General features: G+C 39.1%; 2 protein-coding genes across 6 annotated transcripts in view; one reads left to right on the forward strand and one right to left on the reverse strand.

The window, feature by feature from the left end:
- gpr146.S (G protein-coupled receptor 146 S homeolog) overlaps positions 1-18,400 on the forward strand; it is a 42,411-nt gene extending 24,011 nt beyond the window's left edge. Inside the window, exons 1-2 of one of the 4 annotated variants that reach the window (XM_018239147.2) lie at positions 4,407-4,825; positions 16,797-18,400. In XM_018239147.2, coding sequence (XP_018094636.1) covers positions 16,839-17,840 — 1,002 coding nt within the window. In that variant the 5' untranslated portion in view covers positions 4,407-4,825; positions 16,797-16,838 and the 3' untranslated portion in view covers positions 17,841-18,400. Of the gene's footprint in view, positions 1-4,406; positions 4,826-13,603; positions 13,815-13,869; positions 13,975-16,796 lie in introns of those variants that run through there. The other 3 variants (XM_041578318.1, XM_041578319.1, XM_018239146.2) reach the window with 3 other exon arrangements.
- Positions 1-21,828, reverse strand: part of c7orf50.S (chromosome 7 open reading frame 50 S homeolog) — a 178,755-nt gene that overhangs the window by 66,045 nt on the left and 90,882 nt on the right. The gene's annotated exons all lie outside the window — the stretch shown is intronic.

The raw sequence follows: 21,828 nt of genomic DNA on the forward strand, positions 1-21,828 counted from the left end.
CGGGTGCAGGTATAGACGCGGATCAGTGGTTCTGCGGGTTTGCTGGTCGGGTGTCTTCTCAATATCGATTTTTACCCCTTATTTCTGATCACGTCTACTTCCGATGATGCCACTTCTGGTCTACAATGACAGCACTTACTGATTCTTGATGGTCAGCAGGTTGCGGGTCCGGGTTGCGGATAAGGTACTTGCGGGTCAGGTAGCGGATAAGAATGCGGGTTGCGGCTCTGGGTTGGGGATTGCAGGTTGCGGGTACTCTCTAGAGAGAGTGACATATAAAGGCATGGGATCCGTTATCCAGTAAGCTCAAAATTATGGTAAGGCCATCTCCCATAGACTCCATTTTATCCAAATAACCCATCTTTTCAAAACGGATTTCCTTTTTTCTCTGTAATAAAACCAGCAAAACCAGCCTATTTGGTTTATTTAATGTTTACATGATTTTCTAGTAGACTTCAGGTTCAAAGATTCAAATTACAGATTGATTCCCTGGTCCCAAACATTCTGGATAACAGGTCATACCTGAATGTGTGTATGTATGTATACACACAATACCCTGCTTTTGTAAGTGACCGTTAAGAGTTTGGAGAAGTTCATGATGTAAAGTGGGAATAGGACAAGTGAGGCTGTTTTTTTTTTTTGGGCGCTGGTACGAAGATCACAAAACCCCAGTACTGATGTAGATACTAAAATCTTGTGCTTATCTGCACAGTTTCTACATTCCCCTGTGAAGGGTAAATATTTAGGAAAAGTACTGGGCAGAAACAAGGCAGCATCTCTGGCTGAGCAAACAATAAAACAGAAAGCAGAAGCAGGTTCTAAAAGAATATTTCAAAATAAAGGCACATGGCACAAATTTGTCCATTATGTAAATGTGTATGTGCAAAAACAGGAAGCTACTCCTGGCTTCCCGCTGTATAGCTACTGTAAATTGCAGCAGGTTGTATAGGCTCTTACAACAATGATGCATTAAGTGAAAAACAGTCAGCTCTGTTTTCAGTAGCTGTATCCACAAGTTGAAATGGTACAGTAACACCAACAGAATTCCGAAAGAGTTAACATATTTTGGGCAATAAAGACCATTCCAGGCATATTTATCATATTCTCATTAAGGAGCGCTACACACAATCCTAGCACAGACAGTGTGCAGCGTTCTTTTATTTTGTAACCTCGGAGTTTCACAATCTTATAGTTGCACAATCTTATCGTACATGCTGCTAGCATTCCTACATACCTGAGATATTTCTCCAATAGTGCGCTTGCTCAATCGCAACTGAATTAACTTGTGTGTAATGTAAAAAAACACAAAAAAGATTTTACCGGTATTATTTCAGCTTCCCATAAACCTTCACTTTTAATAAACTAGCATCAAGCTCAGAATAAACTCAGATTTGGTCTTTTTACCCTTGTAATTTATCTTCGGATAAGTCAAGGGGGATCAAATACTGGGAACTGTTGGAGGGGATTGTTACCGAATGTAAGGACAAAATGAGAACTGCTGTAAAATTATTTTTGTGGCCTTGAATTTTTAGGAGAGGAGTAACAAGTAAGAACTCTCTGTCATTTGCCTTCAGGGTAATAATAACACACATGGTGCTTTCAAACACCTAAAGCCAAAGCACCCAAAAATTCTCCCGTAGACTTGGCCTGAAATACTAGACACATATACTTTGCGCCACTATATTTTGATGCTGACATAAGCATTTTTCATTATAATAATATGGGAATGCTTTGGTGTGGGATTTTAGGGTACTATAAACATGTAGCTCCAAAAAAAGCCCCAAGTTTAGGGTTGCCACCTGACCAGTATTTTACCGGCCTGGGCGCTAAAAATGATGGTTGATCATGAGGGAAAAAAGATAAATATATAGGAAGCCCGGTATTTTTTTCTGGAATAGTTGGAAACCCTACCCAAGTGCGCAGTAGAACGATAAGCCGAACTTTAACTAAAAATTCGGCTATTTCGTTCAACTGCGCATGCGTTTGCCACAGGAAATTTGAAGAACAAAGAAGATGGAAGAGGATCGCTCCGTGGTGCAAACTGGTATAACCCAGGGCCGGTGCAGTTTTCTTTTTTTTTTACATTTTTCACGAATATTCAAAAACAGAGACTTCCCTCCATAGATATCTGATTACAGTGGTATTGCTTGCAGTTATAGTATATTAACCTGGTAAGTGAGACATATTCCCTCCAATGGATTTGACCTACTGAGGCGGTCCCCGGGAGAGAGCGTACACTCTACAAATCTGTAAAATCCATTGTTCATGTGTCTGAATACACGTCAGGTCTGGGTGGGGGTCAGTCAATAGGAAAGACCAAAGGAAAAACAAAAGGGCAGAAAGAATAAAAAACATCTCTTCCATTTCCTTTATCCATTCAGTTAGTGTGGGTGAAATATCACTTTTCCATTTGTGGGGGATCAAGATTTTAGCCGCATTTAGGGCAATTTGTGTCAGAGATTTTTTGTATGAGGATAGAGAGTCCATATTGTGATGTAAGAGAGTTGCAGCTGGATCGTTAGCAATATCATGTTGTAAGTTATCTGTACAAACCCCCAATATCTGGGTTCAGAATTGCTTGATATTTGGGCAATCCCAGAATATGTGTAGCATGGTGCCTGCTTGTTGTTTGCATCTCCAGCATCTGTCTGTTGTCCCAGGGACCATAACATGTAATTTAGAGAGGGAATTCTGGTGCAGTTTTCTGCTGATAGGAGCACCGGCCCGGGGTTTCAGGTAAGTCAATACAATCACTTGGATAACATTTGGCATCCCCAAGTAAAAAAAAGCTTTTCTTTCTCCTTTAAGCTGCTAGTCACAGTTTCCCCAAAAGACCTGTTTATCTTAAATTGTTACAATTACTTATTTGCTTATCTTAAATTGTTACAAAAGTATGTAAGTGCACCTGGTGGCTGTTCTGGGGTCTCTGCCAAAAGCCAATTGAGTTAGAAACTTTGTTTCTTTTTTTAGCTGTTCAGTGAAGGAGATTAAAGAGTAAGTTAGGACATTTCAGAAACAAACCCGGGACTGCTTGTTGAGCTTACAAAATCATGACTGTCCCGTGAAAAACGGGGCAGTTGGAAGGTATGAATGTCTGTTAGTTCAGATACAGAAAGGGGCAGACGGGAGCACGTCAGCTTTTCTCTGCTCACTAGATAAAAGTCCATTACCCACTGCAGATCAAATTCCACTGACATAAATTGAAAGCAGAGGGTCAGTTCATGCTTAAAAGAATGAGTGACCATACAGTTCAACCTCCAATTGATATCAGTGGGTACTGATCCGTGGTTGGCAGCATTGTTTCTGATTGTCGTTACTAAAAAGCATGAATCAAAACCCTCTGAGGCTGATTCTGCTTAGGCTCTCCAGTTATGTTAGACTACAACTCCCAGTGACTTAACTTTTGCAGGGCCATGTGGTGTTTATGTTTTTAAACAATCCCTGTCTGCAAATTCTCACTTCCTACAAAATGTACCCTGCCATAAAAATGAAAACAGGAAATCTGAAACAACACGGGGAAATGCTATATTTAGGATTGTTCTGAGGTGCCTTCCCAAAGAAATATAGGCAGCATAATAAGGAAAAGGGAAAGATGCCACAGCAGGTCCAGAGCTGAAATTACAATCCACTGTCCCAGACTTTAGTTTGGTTGTTTGGGATATAAAACTAAAATCAGGCAATAGGATAAGAGGGCCCCATTCGCAAGAGCTTGCAATCTGACTGGTAGGGTTCCTCCGCATGGCATGGTATATATGGGAGTGTAGCCTAAGGGCTCTTACAGATGAGCATTTTTAGCTGTGCTGCCCTGCGTTCCAGTTTCATGCGTTCAGCCGCAGGGGAGCGCAGGAGTAGACGCACTGAATTCTTTTCAATGGGGCTGTACTCACACAGACGCATGTAAGCACCGAACGCAGGTTGGGACGCAGCATGTTGCATTTTTCCTGCGTTCGCCGCTTGCATGCGTCTGTGTGAGTACAGCCCCATTGAAAAGAATTCAGTGCGTCTACTCCTGCGCTCCCCTGCGGCTGAACACATGAAACTGGAACGCAGGTGGAAAACGCTTTATAGCCCTTAAGGTTAATGTGTTAGCAGGCTTTGGTGCTACCAAACAAACTACTTAACTGCAGTGAATGAATGTGCGTCACGTATAGTTTGTGCTGAATGAAGGGGGACACGCTTGGAGAAATCTATTGGAGTACTGATGACTGCATGTTGTAAAGGGAGATTAAAAACATGGACAAACAGCAAAACACTTGGGGGCATTTACCCTTTAACTGGTTTATGCAGCATTACACAGAGAACGGCGAAACATGATATTTTGGGAGTGTCCTGAACATTTGCCCTTTTGCTTGGGCACTTTGACGTTTCGAGCCTATTGACTGACTTCAAGCCATGTAAACAAAAGTAATTTGCATTAGCATAACACTCTGGGCTTTGCTGCAAGGCTCACCACACACCACAAACAAAAACAAGCTCTGATGGTTGGCGTAAAGAAGCCTCTGGGCAATGACCAGCTCCCACCGTTAATGCCCCTTAACCCTCCTGTCAGAATCACTTAGGGCTGTGACTGCTGAGAGCTTGTTTGTGTAAGAGAGCTTGGAGCCAATGAGGGAAAGCTGCTCAGGATTTGTGTGTGTATTGAAGATCACGTGCAGCTCACTCTGTAAGTTTATCAGCCCTACCAGCTCTGCTTCAGTGTTTGTCCGCAATCTAATTGGAAGCTGAATGATGCTTTAGCCTCTGGGTGTGCGTATGAGACTCCCCTTGCACAATGTTCCTGCCGGCCGGACTCTCTACAGCACAGAATGCAACCGCTCCATGTCAGGTGAGTCGCTTTGTGCGATAGCTTACGGGTGCAATTAAGCTGCCATTATATAAATGAGCAAATTAGAACTGCAGGGGTCTGTAACCCTCTCAGGGTGAGAGGCAACACTGGGTTAATGGAGGAGCTGTATGCAGAGGGACTGATGAGATCCATTTATTTCAATTATGCTTATCCCTATATCCTCACATGGGTATGGGCTTGTAATACTATTGTACAGCATTAGTGGTCACATGACACAGATTATCCTGGCTAGCAGATGAAAAAACAGACTTTTCATTTGTATTTTTCATTTTTTTTTTAAGGGCTTTAGGATGTCAGCCTAAATCAATAAGCAGTAATACATGGGAGTGGAAGCCTTTAATGTTTTAGGCTTCCGCCATCAAGTCTATGTATTAATACTGTCATTCCTTTAAGTAGGGCAAACATATTCTGATGCAAAATAAATACAGCTCATTTATGTTTAGGGCAAGATCTTATAGAACAGACCATCACACTGTAAACCTCTGCTTCATAGACATTATGGACAATACTTGCAATGTTTCATAGACATTATGGACAATACTTGCAATGTTTCTTCCTTTACATTTTCCTTTAAGTTGATTTGTCATTTGACCTCGGCCCCCAGCAACTGCAGGGCCCCTTAGGGAGGGAAGAACAAATGCTATATATATATATATATATATATATATATATATATATATATATATATATATATATATATATATATATATATATATATATATATATATATATATATATATACACACACGCATATATATATATATATATAGTTGCAACTGAAAGCAGTGTCTCACGACCCCTTTCTGCACTGCTTCTTGATAGCTGGCTTCTGCTACACTGTTTCAACGGTCAGAACCCCCATGGCAAAATACAGAAAAGGACAGAGAAACTAGGGATGCACCGAATCCACTATTTTGAATTTGACGGAACCCCTGAATCCTTCACGAAAAAATTTGCCCGAATACCGAACCGAATTTGCGTTTGCAAATTAGGGGTGGGAAAGGGAAATTTTTTTTTCCCGTTTTGTAATAAAAAGTCACACCATTTACTTCCCTGCCTCTTATTTGCATATGCAAATTAAGATTCGGATTCAGTTCGGCCGGGCAGAAGGATTCGGCCGAATCTGAATCCTTTTAAAAAAGGCCAAATCCTTGCCGAATACCGAACCGAATCCTAGATTCTGTGCATCCCTAAGAGAAACGCAATATTGATTATATTTACAGGTAACTTTGAGCCTTTAAAATATGCAATTCACGTATTTTAGGAAGTTGCTAACAATAATTTTTCCCAACTGGCAACATTTGGTTTTTTGGGTATGCAATGTTATCAGATGTAAGCACTCATGATTCATGAAAACCTGTGTATTACAAGAAATAATATACCCCCCTTACATTAAAATACAAGAAAACTAAAAGACAGAAAAGTCAAAGAAGGCTGTTGTAGGGTGAGGATGGAAGCTTTAGATAAGAAATAGCATGGACATCCCAGATTTATGTCATTTTCCATTCATACAATGATAACCGGAATAAATAACCCTGACTTTGGCTCCAATATATGTCAAGCTCAAGTGGTATTCCTCGGCTCTGAGTGGTTTTAATCAATATGGTTTACTTTGCCTTGGGAGAGGGGAGAGGGCCATGCAATATGCTCCTACAGCACAGGGGGGTAAATGCTCCAGGGAGTAATATTTGGGGCTTTTGAGCACTACATGATGAATGGTTTACAGCACAAAATGTGAAGGAAGTTTACAGGGGCCATAAATTCCTGTCACCAACTGGTGTCTGTTGACTTTTGCTGCTCGGGACAGAAAGGGGTAAAATAACAGCACTAATGAGACATGGAACCTCAAGCCTTTGCCCATACCTTGGCCTTAAATACACGGGCAGCGCAGGCCTGTGTCTGTAAACAGATTGAGGGAATTAAAGCTTATGCTGCCAAATGGTAACATTCAAGCATCTGTGATGGCAATAAGGCTTTGCAGAATTTGTACTTGAACTAAATTGGGACAGAGCCTGCAGAATATTGTTCTCTCCAGCTTGCATGTTCCTTTATCCTCAGCCTGAACCCTATGCTTCAGACACAAACATTCCCCATAAAAGCTTATTGCTTTATTTCGATCCTCTGCTGCCGGCAGAACTCACACTGTAAGTGTGTAACGTATGTTTAGCAGCGGTGGCATTCTAATATGTAGGAATAGGGCTACAGTATCGGAATCACTGAATGAATGCTGCAGTGCATAACTCAATCGTTTTCCCTCAGTTGACAGATCCCAGAGCAAATTAAGTTTTCAAGCAAAATACAACTTGGGTTCTTTTTTGTTTGGGAACATTTACAGGGCACTTTAAAAATGAGGGGTTGTGTCATTTACTTCATTTAAAACTTCCTGAAAACCGCTTAGAAGGAGATTAGCTGCAGCGCTACGTTTTATCAGATGCACAAAGCAGCCAACTTTTTTAGAACAGCTCCATATACTGATTTGTGCTGCAGATAGGATTGACACCTGGCCGGTATATTACTGGCCTGGCCGGTAAAAATGATGCTTGATGCCAATGTTATTAATAGGATAAAATGGCAAGAATATAGGACGGTCTGTATATTTTTCCAGAAAAGGTGGCAACCCTAGCTGCAGGTAACACCACTGACATCTCAAATGGAGTATATTTGGATATTAAACATTCTCCAGATGCAGCAGAGCCTTGGGTTTTTATGAAGAGTTCATGGAAAAGGTTATATAAATGTTGTTCTGTCCTGTGGGTGGATGGCCAGTGCAGCCTTATTGCCTCTAAGGGCTCTAACACAAGGCCGTTTTGCCTGCACTCCCCTGCGTTGCGCTTTCTTCCGTTCAGCTGCAGGGGAGCGCAGGAGTAGACGCAGTCAATTACTGTACTCACACAGGCGCATGTAAGCGCCAAACGCAGGTGGGACGCAGCATGTTGCATTTCACCTGCGTTCGGCACATACATGAGTCTGTGTGAGTACAGCCCGCTTCAAAATAACTGACTGCGACTACTCCTGCGCTCCCCTGCGGCTGAACGGAAGAAAACGCAACGCAGGGGAGCGCAGGAGCCCTAAATCAGCAGTTGCACAAAACTCACAGCAACTGAGTTTTCCCTTGATTTAGACATGGGAAGTGGGTGTCGTTGTGAGTGAGGACTGCTATTTTCCCTGGGCACAAACACCATCGAGGATGTGTATTATTCTTCTCTTTTGAACCATCAGCAAATTGATTCTGATGCGTCAGTCACTTTATGGCTGGGGCCAAAGGGGAGATTGACTCACAGCTGCAGCCAAAAGCAATGATGTAAGCGGGGACACTCACTTAGTAACGCTGCAGGCTGTATTCCCTTATTACTCTCTTTCTGAAAAGGGGAAATCGGCAGCATCAATGTCCATTAATGGTCTGTGGCACTGCCACCAGCAATGTAGGCTGAGATATAACGGGGTTGCTCTACTAGCACACTTGTTGCTACTTTTTATTACTCCTCATTCTATTCTGTCCCTCTTCTATTCATATTCCAGTCCCTTATTCAAATTGATGCATGGTTGCTAGGGTAATTTGGACACTAGCAACCAGATTGCTGAAATTGCAAACTGGAGACCTGCTGAATAAAAAGCTAAATAAATAAAAAAACACAAATAATAAAACGTGAAAACCAACTGGTTTTGCTTCCAATAAGCTGGTTTTTCTTCCAATAAGGATTAATTATATCTTAGTTGGGATCAAGTACAAGCTACTGTTTTATTATTACAGAAAAAAAGGAAATCATTATTTGGATAAAATGGAGTCTATGGGAGACAGCCATTCCGTAACTCTATACATAAGAGGAGGGGCAGGCAGACTTTGATTGACAGCCGAGACTTTTAAATTAGTATACAACAGCTAGGAATGCTTAAATAAAAAAAAAGAATTTGGATTTCATGTTTAATTTGAAAAGGACTTTTATTATAAAGATTTTTATGTCTGGGTGACAGGTCCACTTCAATTAAACAGTGCTCAGATTTAAAGTAGGACAGCTGGAGGATTCCAGGTCACCATCAGTAGCCAGGCCTGAATATGTCATGCAAGGGGATCCTTGGGGCTATTGCATTTTTAATTGCTGGATTTCTAAAAGTGGCACTTCGGCAAAGATAACATCTGGAGTCCAGAGTCCCTCGAATTGAGCTGACCTGATTCAAAACGAGTAAAGATATTCAAGAGCAAAATGATCACGCCAGACTGTTGTCTGCAAGGCCTATTGCAATAGTGCTCCATGTGTATAGTACAGGTATGGGACCTGTTATCCAGAATGTTCAGGACCTGGGGTTTTCAGGATAACAGATCCCTCCGTAATTTGGATCTTCAAACCTTGTCTACTAGAAAATCATGTAAACATTAAATAAATCCAACAGGCTGGTTCTGCTTCCAATAAGGATTTATTATATCTTAGTCGGGATCATGTAAAAGGTACTGTTTTATTATTACAGAGGAAAAAGGAAATTTTTTTCAAATTTGGATTATTTGGATAAAATGGAGCCTATGGGAGACGGCCTTTCCATAATTCAGAGTTTTCTGGATAAAGGGTTTCCATATAACGGATCCCATACCTGTACATAGTTTATTCTTTATAGTTCTTTAGATACATGAAATAACTTGCATAATAATCTGGGGAAAATACCTTCAACGGGTTTGTTCACTTTAAAGTTAAGTTTTAGTATGTTATAGAATGGCAAATTCTAAGCAATTTTTAATTTTTTCTTTTTTATAGTTTTTTTTTTAATTATTTGCATTCTTCTTCTCTTTCCAAGTTTTAAATAGGGGACACGGACGCCATCTAAAAAATAAATGCTCAGTAAGGCTACAAATGTATTGTTATTGCTACTTTGTATAACTCATCTTTCTATCCAGGCCTCTCCTATTCATATTCCAGTCTCTTATTCATAGAAATGCACGGTTGCTAGGATAATTTGGACCCTAGCAACTGGATTGCTTAAACTGCAGATTAGAGAGCTGCTGAATAAAAAGTGAAATAATGCAAAAAACACACATAATTAAAAATGAAAAACAATTGTTTCAAAATATCTCTTTTTACAGCATACTGCCAGTTAATTTAAAGGTGAACAACCCCTTTAACCCTCACTATGTTGATGCCAAGGAAGGCAAATTTAATGCAAGTTTGGGGGGGTGGGGGCAACTTATTTTCTGGCTGCTGGATAACTGATCATTTCAGCTTAAATTTATTATTTTAATTAAAAAAATGTTCCTTTTTTTCAGCCCAACTTGCGGCCCTGTAGATGATGTGGCTCTCTACCTCTCCCATAATCCCAATGCCCGTTGCTTCCTTACTATGTAAGCAAGATATTTACAGCCTTGTGAATGCTGCCCTGAGATTCTTTTACTTCCCCTTAACTCTAATGGAATTCAGCAGGAAATGCAGCTAAAAAAGAAAGAAACTGAAGTTTGCAGATCAATACAGAGAGGAATGTCTGGGTAAACAGTCCTGAGGGGAACAAGTAGCCCTAGGTAGAGAATTTTGAGTGCTTGAGCAGTTTTTGGAAATCTCCTGTCCTACTTTAGTTACGCAGGCACCGCAAGAACAATATTGACTTAAAAAGACAATGTCCTTGTGGATTTTGTGCTCTGCAGCAAATAAACACAGCACAGACAAGTGCACTGCAGCTGACTCTGCAACTTAATCTAGCTCATTTATAAATATTTAATGTCTCTTTGTATTTTATGAGCCACTTCCAATATATTAGGGTCCTACAGATTTTGCTGTATAAGACAGGCCAGGTCTGTAACTAGGATAATGGATTACTATGACCCACTGAACAGCAAGAATGCATTTTTTTTTTATCACAGCACAAATCACATGACTGGGGGCAGCTGGGAAACTGACAGTATGTCTAGCCTGATGTCAGATTTCCAAATTAAATGTAAAAAAAATGTGTTTTCTGTTTTGTACAGAATTATTCTGGAGAAGCACTGTTAAGCGATGCTTGTTGAAAAAAAAACATTTTTTTCCCATGACAGTATCCCTTTAAGTTACAATTAGTTAAAATGACTGTTCTGGGTCCCCTGAAAAAACGTGGATTTAGAGACAAATGCAAAAATTTGCAAGACATATTATATGGGAGGAAAAGTGGTAGAGTAACAGCCAGAGATATGATCTCTCCATACTATTCCAGCTGGTTCAGCACTGGCTTAATGTATTCATATTTTCTCTCTCTCAAAGCAAAGTCCTTATTGCCGGTTTAATCCATAGCCTATTGTGAGTGCTTCCAAGACTGCACTTAATTCAATTTTTAGATTTAGTATCCCTTGGTCCATGGATGAAGTGGAACTCATTTCCTTCTCATATAACTGGCACATCAATCAGTTGTATGTTTAACTTTTTCTCTGCCAGGGTATAACATGAATGTTTCATTGCATGGATGTAGTGAAGTCATGTATCTCTTGCTGCCCTGTATAATTCTCATTATTATGTTAATTTCATTGCTGGGAACAGACTGTATCCTATGTTTATGAGCTGTCCCAGAAACGGCTCAGCGATACCTCACTTGCACAACTTTCCCTGGACTTCCTTTCAACAGCTCTTTTCAAGGGCTCACTTGCAGTTTATTTAAACAGCAAATAATGGCCATATTAAAAACAGAAAAAAGATTTTCGTTCACTAAGCACGAAATGCATTTCTTAGGTAACTTACTAGGACATTCTGCATTAATACTGTAATGCTGTAGCAAGTGTCTATATGTATGTGTGTGTGTGTGTGTGTATATATATGTATATATATGTATATATATATATATATATATATATATATATATATATATATATATATATATATATATATATATATATATATACACACTGTAAGATTAATATATAATGCCTTCATATCCTAATGGAATCCCAGTACGTCCATGTTTGTCAGTGGAGGAGGAGATTTTTTTTTTCCCTTTTCTAGTTCTTGTCTGCTTGGCAATATTCTGTATGTTCTATTTATTCAGTCTTGTAATGAATGGCAATCAAGCGCGGATAAGTGATTAAAGGTTCCAGAACACGACGCAGCAGCTGAGCAGCAGTGAGCAAGATGAACAGTCCCTATTCCGTCTGTGCTTGTTTCTTGTAAAATGAAAGCCAGATGCTCTGGGGGTGGATTCCAATCAGCTGCTAGGATTGCACATAAAAAATTTATTTTCAGCCATAAATAGATGAATGATTTGGGATCTGCATCTGCATCCATATGCACTGGAGCATGGCGGCTCTGCACAACTCTGCAATGTATGATTTGCAAGTGTGGATATTAAAATGCTTGCGGTTCACACATGGCGGTGTTCTGCCCTTCTTTGCACATTTATGAACTAACCAAGCAGTGTAGGTGGTTCTTCACAGTAAGGGTTGCCACCTGACCTGTATTTGAACGGCCTGGCCGGTAAAAATGATGGTTGATCCCAATCTTATTAATAGGGAAAAAAGATAAATCTATAGGAAGGCCGGTATTTTTTTCCAGAAAAGGTGGCAGCCCTATTCACAGTGAGGACAGTGAGGTTGTGGAATGCACTGCCGGGTGATGCTGTGATGGCTGATTCTGTTAATGCCTTTAAGAGTGGCTTGGATGATTTCTTGGACAAGCATGTGATACTAAAAGCTACAATTAGGATAGATATTGGTACATATAGTATAATAATATGTATAAACAGGTCAGTGTTTGTAAGTACGTGCACTGGGGTTGATTTGGAGGGGTTGAACTTGATGTGCTTTGGTCTTTTCTTTAATTCAAATTAACTAAGGAACTGCGTAATTAAAAAGGCTTGTAAAGTTTATGTTGGAGGCAATGATACCATTAATTCTTTGCACTTGCACTAGCCAAAGCTGTAGGTACACCTTGGGCTCTTGCAATTATGCACAACAATCAGAAATCTGTAAAGCCTGTTCATAATCTAGCACAGATTAAATATATACAGTATACATTTTACACACACACTTTTAGAAATTCAATGAGGCCAAGAGGGAATAAAGGGGTACAAAATGGAACAAACATCCATAAAGCAACATTTTATCCCCAATGGGGATACGGGTATGAACTTGAAATGAGACATGACATATACCCCCTAATACCTTTTTAGACTGCCAAGTAAATGAACAGAAAGGTGATAAGATATACAGATATGGGATCTGTTTCCTGGAAACGGACCTGGATTTTTGTCAAGGCCACAAAGGCCCGGGCCTAGGGAGGCAAAATATTAGGAGCGGCATGCTGAGGAGCACTGGGGACACCCAGCTCCCCAGTGCTCCAGCACATGTGGGGGGGGATGTGCGGCGGACGCTAGGACTGTGCGTCTAGGGGCACCTGCACTTGAAATACGGCACTGCCTAGAAACCGGTTATCCAGAAAGTTACGAGTTACAGGAAGGCCTCTCCCATAAAGTCTAAATGTATGGAAATCCAAATTACGGAAAGTTTTCTTATCTGGAAAACCCTAGGTCCTGAGCATTTTGGATAACAGATCCCATACCTATATGACATTTTGCTAAGCAGGGAGAAGAAACGGCTCTGAATGAAATTAAACTAGCTTACAGTAAAAACATTATAAAAATCAATAATTGCACCAGGAATGCCTGCCTTGGGACGATGTTCAGCAAGTGCATCCAAAAGAAGAAGGGCTGGAGAACACTTTCATAGCAGGCACCTGAATGTCTGCCTCACTCTTGTTTATTCTGCTCTCCGGCTCTCACCATCCTAACTGCTCTGATGCTGGTAGGGAGAGGCAAACGCTGCTGCCTGCCAAGTGTCAAACTTCATGAGCAGCTTCCAAGGTGAAAAAACAAGTGCAGTTGATGTGTGAATTCTTATCACATACCATGCAGAGCCTTTGCTGCTCGGAAATAGCTCTGAACAATACTCAGGAAACTGTCAGCTTCCTTCCTCCTGTGCAACATAACCAGAGCACTACATATGCCTTCTAGCCCGAGGAATGCACAGCCAAAGGTAGGAGCTTGCCACTTGTTTAAATAATATCAAATCATTTTGTCTTAAGACATGCAGCAGCCTGGGATGATATGAGAGACTGCATATTGGAGGTACTGAGGTACAAATCAGCAGCACCCCTGGTTCTCTCTGGGCAGCAGGCAGCTGGAATGGAATAGAAGTATGTAAAACCATCTTCCGACTTGTAATATGTTGGGGTATTTGAGAAGACACGTTTAAATTGTTCCCTTGTATCACAAGTCCCCTATAATGCGTTGTTTGTACTGTTGTATTATAATCACAAGTGGTTAGGATTATTGAATAGCCAGAAGTAACTCATTGGTTAATGGATGTCAGACCCAATTCTGCAATCGGTTTCCATTGGTTAATTGATGTCGGTCCCAATTCTGCAACCGGTTTCCATTCAGCTTGTCATGTTCACTTTCCCCCATTCGGCTAAGGGTATAGAGTTAAAAGAAATGTCTGTATGGACTTAACTGTGCGCACCAGTCAGACGCTGTTTTGCAGATCAGGAAATGATTATCTGATTGCTCATAAATAAATATACTGTATATTACTCAATAACCATAAGCTAAGGCAGGTTCCTTCGCAGACTTATCCCTTAAGATGGTACATTTCATATCGATAGTTCGACGAAAACATTATATTTTTTGTGTGATCTTAAATCGGGAGTTCAGGGACAGTCTGTAGTATACTCTGCCATTTTTATTATTTTTCAAATTTTTCATAACCAGCTGTATAGTCTGGCATTTTTTGGTTGCTAAGGCCCAATTTACCCTAGCAACCATGAAGTGAGGAAAAAATGTCAGATGATTAGGAGAAGGCCTGAACAGAGAAAGTATTAAAGAAATTTAGCCTGACCAATGCTGAAAAGAAGGGAATTAAAAAAAAAAAAGTATGCAAAACTAATAACTATCAAATGATACAATATACAAGGAAATAATTCTAAGATCAACTCCGCCTTTAAATTAAAGATATCCAACTTGTGTATATCTGGCTGTTTTGAAGACAGACAGTGTGTAGGGAATTGGTGTGTGTTGCTGGGTCTGTCACAAGTGGTGATTACAGTGGTTTTCACATTTTGTGGTTCAGAATGCCCTTTAAGGTCCAACATTACATTAACTTTTATATTGACTTTTAGTATGATGGAGAGAGTGATATTCTGAGACAATTTCTAATTGGTTTTCATTTGTATTATTATTTGTGTTTTTTGAGGTTTTAGCTTTTTATTCATCAGCTCTCCAGTTTGCAATTTCAGCAGTCTGGTTGCTAGGGTCCAAATAAATCATGCAACAACCATGCATTGATTTGAACAAGAGACTGAAAAACTAAAAGGGGAGGACCAGGATAGAAAGATGAGTAATAAAAAGTATCAATATCAGTACATCGGTAGTTTTACAAAGGCGGAAAGAATCAGAAGAAAACGACAAATAATTTAAAAAACTAGAAGAAATAAAAATTAAGACCAATTGAAAAGTTGCTAGGAATTGGCCAATCTATAACATAGTAAAAGTTAACTGAAAGGTGAACCACCCTTTTAACACATAACAAGGTTATGATTAGATCGCAATACTGCTGTAACAGACAATCAGCAATACTGTCAAGAATATCTTGGACAGAAAATCTCACCCTAAGGGCAGAGACACACGGTCAGATTCGGGGAAATTAGTCGCCCGGTGACTAATCTCCCCGAACTGCCTTCCCGCCGGCTAGAATGTAAATTGCCAGAGGGATGGCACTCGGAGCGCTTCATTTTCCAAAGTTGCCCTAGGTTTCCTTCTAGCCGGCAGGAAGGCAGTTCAGGAAGATTAGTCGCCCTGAAGAAGAGGAGATTTGTCGCCGGGCGACTAATCTCCCCGAATCTGACCATGTGTCTCTGCCCTAAATGGCTTATAAACTGGGCTTCCAGTAGCATTTGGAAAAACAATAACATTTTCTACAATTTTTACCCTACTGCAGGGGGCAGCTTCATGGGAAGTTTGCTTTATTACCACCTACAGCTACTACAGTCATTGTTTAGGAGTATTTCTTAAAAAGCTCAAGTCCTTAAAGAGATCAGGGTGTATTATTAGAGAACCCAAGGCAGCGGTCCAAACCCAGCTACACCCTTATAATGCAAGGAGTTAAAAAGCTGACTGTCTTTCAACTCCATTTTGAATGTAGTTGCTGCTACCAGGCTTTGATGTGAAATAAACTGGTGCTTAGTTTGAGCGAGAAATTAAAATGAAACACAAACAAACACACATGGGAATGCTTACAGCGCTGATGCAGAACAAACAGTCAGGCTACAGTCTATATAAGGATTCACAAACACACATAAAAAGACAAATATGTGGCTACAATGACAGGCAGTTACACAGTTTTTTTCCCATTGCTGTATTAAAAGTAAAACTGCTCCTTATAAAAGCCAAGTCTAAAGACCAATCAGAATGGCTCAGCCAAGGTTTGGCAACCCTCAATAATGCTGTATGTTCTTTCAATGTTTAGTTTTAAATGATCTTGTGTAAAGTGTCTTCAGCACCGTGGAATAAATGTGCAGCAATGTAAAGTATTGGCCCTCTTTTTGCTTGCTAGTTTTAGATTTACCATAGTAAATCCATAGATAAAAAAATAACCATTCCCTTTGAATTCATTGGTGTCATTTGCAGATTGGAGAGAAAAACCAACCATGAAGGAAAATGATAGAATTATCTTATGCTGTAGCCTGAGGCTGTGCCACGTTCATTTGTGTACTTATTTCAAAGAACATTGCTTCAAACAGGCTTGCAGGAATATACGATGGCAAAGACTTAATTGAGCCGTTTCTTTGTAATTACCATCTCCTTCCATTAGCGATGACTCATCGGTGCTTAATGACTAATTTACGCAATTAAATTTGCAATCTATGTAAAAGCAAAGGCGCATTAAAACGAGGGGTCACATGAGCTGGGTGGTGTCACAGTTTGGCCAATATTAACCGATTATGTTTCTATCTCTACACAGCTCAGCTGGTGACCAGCAAAGAAGCAGAAGACTAGTATCACTATGTGGAGTTGCGAAGACCTTAACTACACCAATAGCGGCGAAGAGCAGTACCTGTGCAATGAGTTCCACCTTATTCTCTTTATTTTCTCCATACTCTACCTCATCATCTGCTTCCCAGTTGGCCTTTGCTATAACGTGCAGCTGGTGCTGGTCAATCTCTACAACAAGGCGACAATGACTATGCCCGACGTATACTTTGTGAATATGGCCATTGCCGGACTCATCATCAACACAATTGCACCGGTGTACCTTCTTGGACCAGCCTACACTAAGTGGTCCCTGTGGAGTTTTGGAAATGAAGTTTACATTACCTTGTTAATCCTCTTCAATGTATCCTCTTTAGTGATCATGTATTCAACCACTTTGCTCAGCTTAGACTACTACATTGAATGTGCTCTTCCAAGGACTTACATGTCCAGCGTGTACAACACAAAGCACGTGTGTGGATTTATTTGGGGAGGAGCCATTCTCACCAGTTTCTCTTCCCTTCTCTTCTATATCTGCAATCACGTTTCTACCAAAATCATTGAGTGTTCCAAGATGCAGAACCGAGAAGCCGCAGATGCCATCATGGTTCTCATCGGCTATGTGGTGCCCATTATTGCAGTCATTTATGCACTGGTGCTCATTCTACAAATAAGGAAAGAGGCTACGCCCCTTGATCAAGAGAGCGGCAGACTGGACCCTTCAATTCATCGGCTTTTAATTGCCACCATTTGCACGCAATTTATATTATGGACGCCCTACTACGTGACACTCTTGGTGAACACTTTCATGAATGCTAGAGTAAAATCGTCGAATACGTTTTATATGAGAACATTTCAATTCACAGAAGGCCTGTCTAATTTCTTGGCCTTTTCCAGCAGTTTTGTTTTACCTTTAATACACAGGCATATTAACAAAAACTTCAGTGGTAAATTACAGAGGCTGCTTAAAAAACTGCACTGCGGGAACCAAGGGTGCGCCCATGAACACACAGTAGTTCAGCAAGTGATGACGTAAGAAAAGTTACAGACTGGAGATTGTGCAACGTTGAAGTGGTTTGTTATTGATTTAACCCAGTTTTTTATAGCTTATATTGGGTGGTTGTGTCAGTTTAATTCTTGAGCTTTGGATAGCCCACACTGCAAACCTATTGCATGTGACATCATTATATACGGTCATATAATACCTGTGAAGTACCGGTAGTGGTACCCACTGACGTGCTAATGACCTGAATTGTGGATTTCTGATGGGTAGAGACCTTGAATCAGTATTACTTTAACGTCCTAAAGGGACTTAAGTAGAGTATGGACTCTTAGTAACAAAATTTGCCATGCAGCAAGGTGCAGATGGTGTTCATACATTCGGAGAACATTCCATGTGTACTTAGGTGTAAGAGGGTGCCATGTTTGATGGCCGATTATTTACATGCCTCTTATTCTATCAACATAAATATAAATTACAAGGAGAAATTATGATGGTTATTTTTGCCATTACATAGAATTAAGCTGAAAGCACTTTGATTGTAGAAAAGTTTCTATTTTTTGGTATGCCTATTAAAAAAAAATGTGTGAATTGAATTTGTCTCCTGATAAATGTAAGATATGTAGAAACAACATTCATTGGCAAATTGACTCAAACAAGATCTGGAAGTTTATGGAAGGAGGATTTGAAAAACTCATGACATTTATTTCAAGGTTACTCTTACATATGGATTGGTAAGAGACCATTTTCAAAACATTGTCTACTTTACAAATACTATGCAAACATAATACAGGTATGGGACCTGTTATCCTGAATGCTCAGGACCTGGGGGTTTCCGGATAACGGATCTTTCTGTAATTTGGGTCTTCATGCCTTAAGTCTACTAGAAATTCATTTAAACATTAAATAAACCAATAGGCTGGTTTTTGATTAATTATATCTTAGTTTGGATCAAGTACAAGCTACTGTTTTAAAAAATTTGGATTATTTGGATAAAATGGAGTCTATGGAAGACAGCCATTCCGTAATTCAGAGATTCCTGGATATTGGGTTTCCGGATAAGGGATCCTATACCTGTATTACTTTTGAGTAAGTAATTAAGCAACATCCTGAAAGAGCAAAAAAGCAAGGGTTTTTTTTCCCGTTTTTGCTGCCATAAACAATGTAAAAAAACGGAATTTGATTGGTTGGCAAACCACATTACTATATCATAGTGAAGCCATTACCAGAAAGGAAACAAGAGGTACAACTTATATGGTCCAGTTACAAACTTCACCCTGAATTATCCAGGCTCATTGCAAAACCTGGGGATTTAACCTTCTCCAGTGTTCATAAGCTCAGAATAGCATCTAAAGGAAGCCATGCAACTACTGCACAAAAAGGTAACCCAAGTCTACCAAGAATGATGGCTACCTATAATGGTATATAAAGTGGTAGCAATTTTGAGAGTGGGTGTGCAACATGGTCTTCATACAATACTTCATCTTATCTTCATGAGTATTACCATTAACATGGTAAAGGTTGCGGAAAAAATTGTATTTAGGACAAATAAAACATTTGACCATTTCAATTATAAATTATTCAAGCTAAAGATATTGCCTAGTGCTAAAACTCATAATGGTAAAGCCTGTGAAAATAATTGTATTGAGGAAAAATAAAACATATTTGGCTATTTCAGTTCTAAATAATTCAAGCTTAAGGTATTGCCTTGCGCTAAAATTCATGAATAGATTGAGAAATTGTTTCAGTCTGCAGACAGAACCTATACATGGGATCAGATTGCGTGAGCATCTCTAATCACTTCTATCCAGAGACAGAAATTTAAATATATAAATAGAAGGTCCACGCAGGAATAGTGGATGAATTCTCTTGGGAACAAAAACCACCAGATGTCATTTAAATGGTTCTCCTACTGAAGGGAATCATAGTATAACCTCAGTGGGATGAACATGAATATCTGTGTGAATACCTGTACTAAGTAATGTTAATCAGTGTAAAATATTTCATTTGTACATTTACATGGACATGTTTCATGGCCTTCATAAAAGAAAGAACTCCCGTTCGTGTTTAACAATCCACTTACTTAATTGTGATAGGGTATTATTACAAATCAGATTGACGACGAGTAAAAAGAAGTAAAACCCCTCACTATTTCAGTGGTATTTCGAGAACTGGGGTATCACCAGTTATAGTCCTAAAGAATTGACTGGAATGATATTTATTGAATCAATTAATTGTAAAAGAAAATAAATTCCTTGTTTCGAACAATATATTCAGTGATCCCTCAAATTAATCATAAATGTATTAATCTTAATTGATGTATTAATCACTCACTATTAAAGTGCCTTGTGTCAATAAATTATTATATATATAGTGAATAAAGTACCCCCTCCTGTAAAATATAAGCATATTATAAGTTACCGAGGAGTTTCAAGACCATATAAAAACACGAGGCCGAAGGCCGAGTGTTTTTATACAGGTCATGGAACTCCGAGGTAATATCCTCATATTTTACAACTGGGGGTACTTTATTTATTATAATACACAATTTCAGTTTGAGTGAGTCATGTGACAGAAATGACATCAGAACTCACCGTTTATAACTGATGACATCAGAACTCACCGTTTATAAGGATATAATTTACAAGATATTTATGGCTTTTGTGTATTATATATATATATATATATATATATATATATATATATATATATATATATATATATATGTTTGGGATCCTTTATCCGGAAACCTCCGAATTACGGAATGGCCGTCTCCCATAGACTTCATTTCATCCAAGTAACCAAAATTTTTTAAAAATGATTCCCTTTTTCTCTGTAATAATAAAACAGTAGCTTATACTTGATCCAAACTAAGATATAATTAATCCTTATTGGAAGCAAAACCAGCCTATTGGGTTTATTAAATGTATAAATGATTTTCTAGTCGTCTTAAGGTATGAGGATCCTGAGCAGCCGTGATTAATTAAAACCGTAATTAATTAAAATTCATCATTCCACAAGGATTAGAACTTGATTCCCATTAAAAAGTCAATTCAAAAGAATTACCTATATTAAAAAGATGAAAAAGGGAAATTGAATAGAGGTGGAGCTGTCCTGGTTGCTCATAACTGATGTTTTTTCTAGCTAAGCCGAGGGACACAATATTTTAATATTAATTCTAAGACACCTGGTCTTTATTTCTTCTTTTTAATAGTTTTTGCATTATTTTTACTTCTTCTTACCTGCCAGCTTTCAAATGGCTCTGAATTTGTATTACTCATCTTTTTACTCAGGCCCTCTCCTTATCATATTACAGTCTCTCGTTCAAATCAGTCCATAGTTGCTAGGGTAATCTGGACCCTAACAACCAAATTGCTGAAGTTGCAAACTAGAGAGTTACTGAATAAAAAGCCAAATAACTAAAAAACTAATTAAAATGAAGTTTTCTCAGAATATCACTTTCTACGTAGTACTGAAAGTTAATGTAAAGGTGAACAACCACTTTAAGTATACCCTATATATTGGTCAGCTATAGTACCTTTTAGAAAATGATGTGCCTATGATCTAGTTTCCTGATAGCTATGTGTGCTTCAGTATTAGGCATTTGCTCAGTGAATGCTGCTCCACCCTAAGTTATCAATACCCCCAAGCAAGGGTAAATCAAAGAACCCACACTTCATGATGTCCCCAGCAACATATAGATAATAAGACACAGAACCACACAAAGTTACTATTGTCGGGTATACAACTTCTCACCTGTCATTTCTGCAGCTATTGTGGGTCCCCCTTTAAAATAGAACACTTTAAATTAATGTTTAGTTAGAAAATAATGTATATCTTTTTGAAAGGAAAGTAATATGTTTTTGATGTGTTAAATCTGATATATGAAGGAGTTTATAAAAATAGAAAACTGTCATTTTAACAAAATGATTCATTCAAAAAAGAACAATGTATTACCATTGATGAAGGAAACCGTTCATCTGTCTTTTGCTTGAAAATGATATACAGGTATGGGATCCGTTAT

This window comes from Xenopus laevis, chromosome 9_10S, assembly GCF_017654675.1.
Source record: "Xenopus laevis strain J_2021 chromosome 9_10S, Xenopus_laevis_v10.1, whole genome shotgun sequence".
Taxonomy (NCBI): Eukaryota; Metazoa; Chordata; class Amphibia; order Anura; family Pipidae; genus Xenopus; species Xenopus laevis.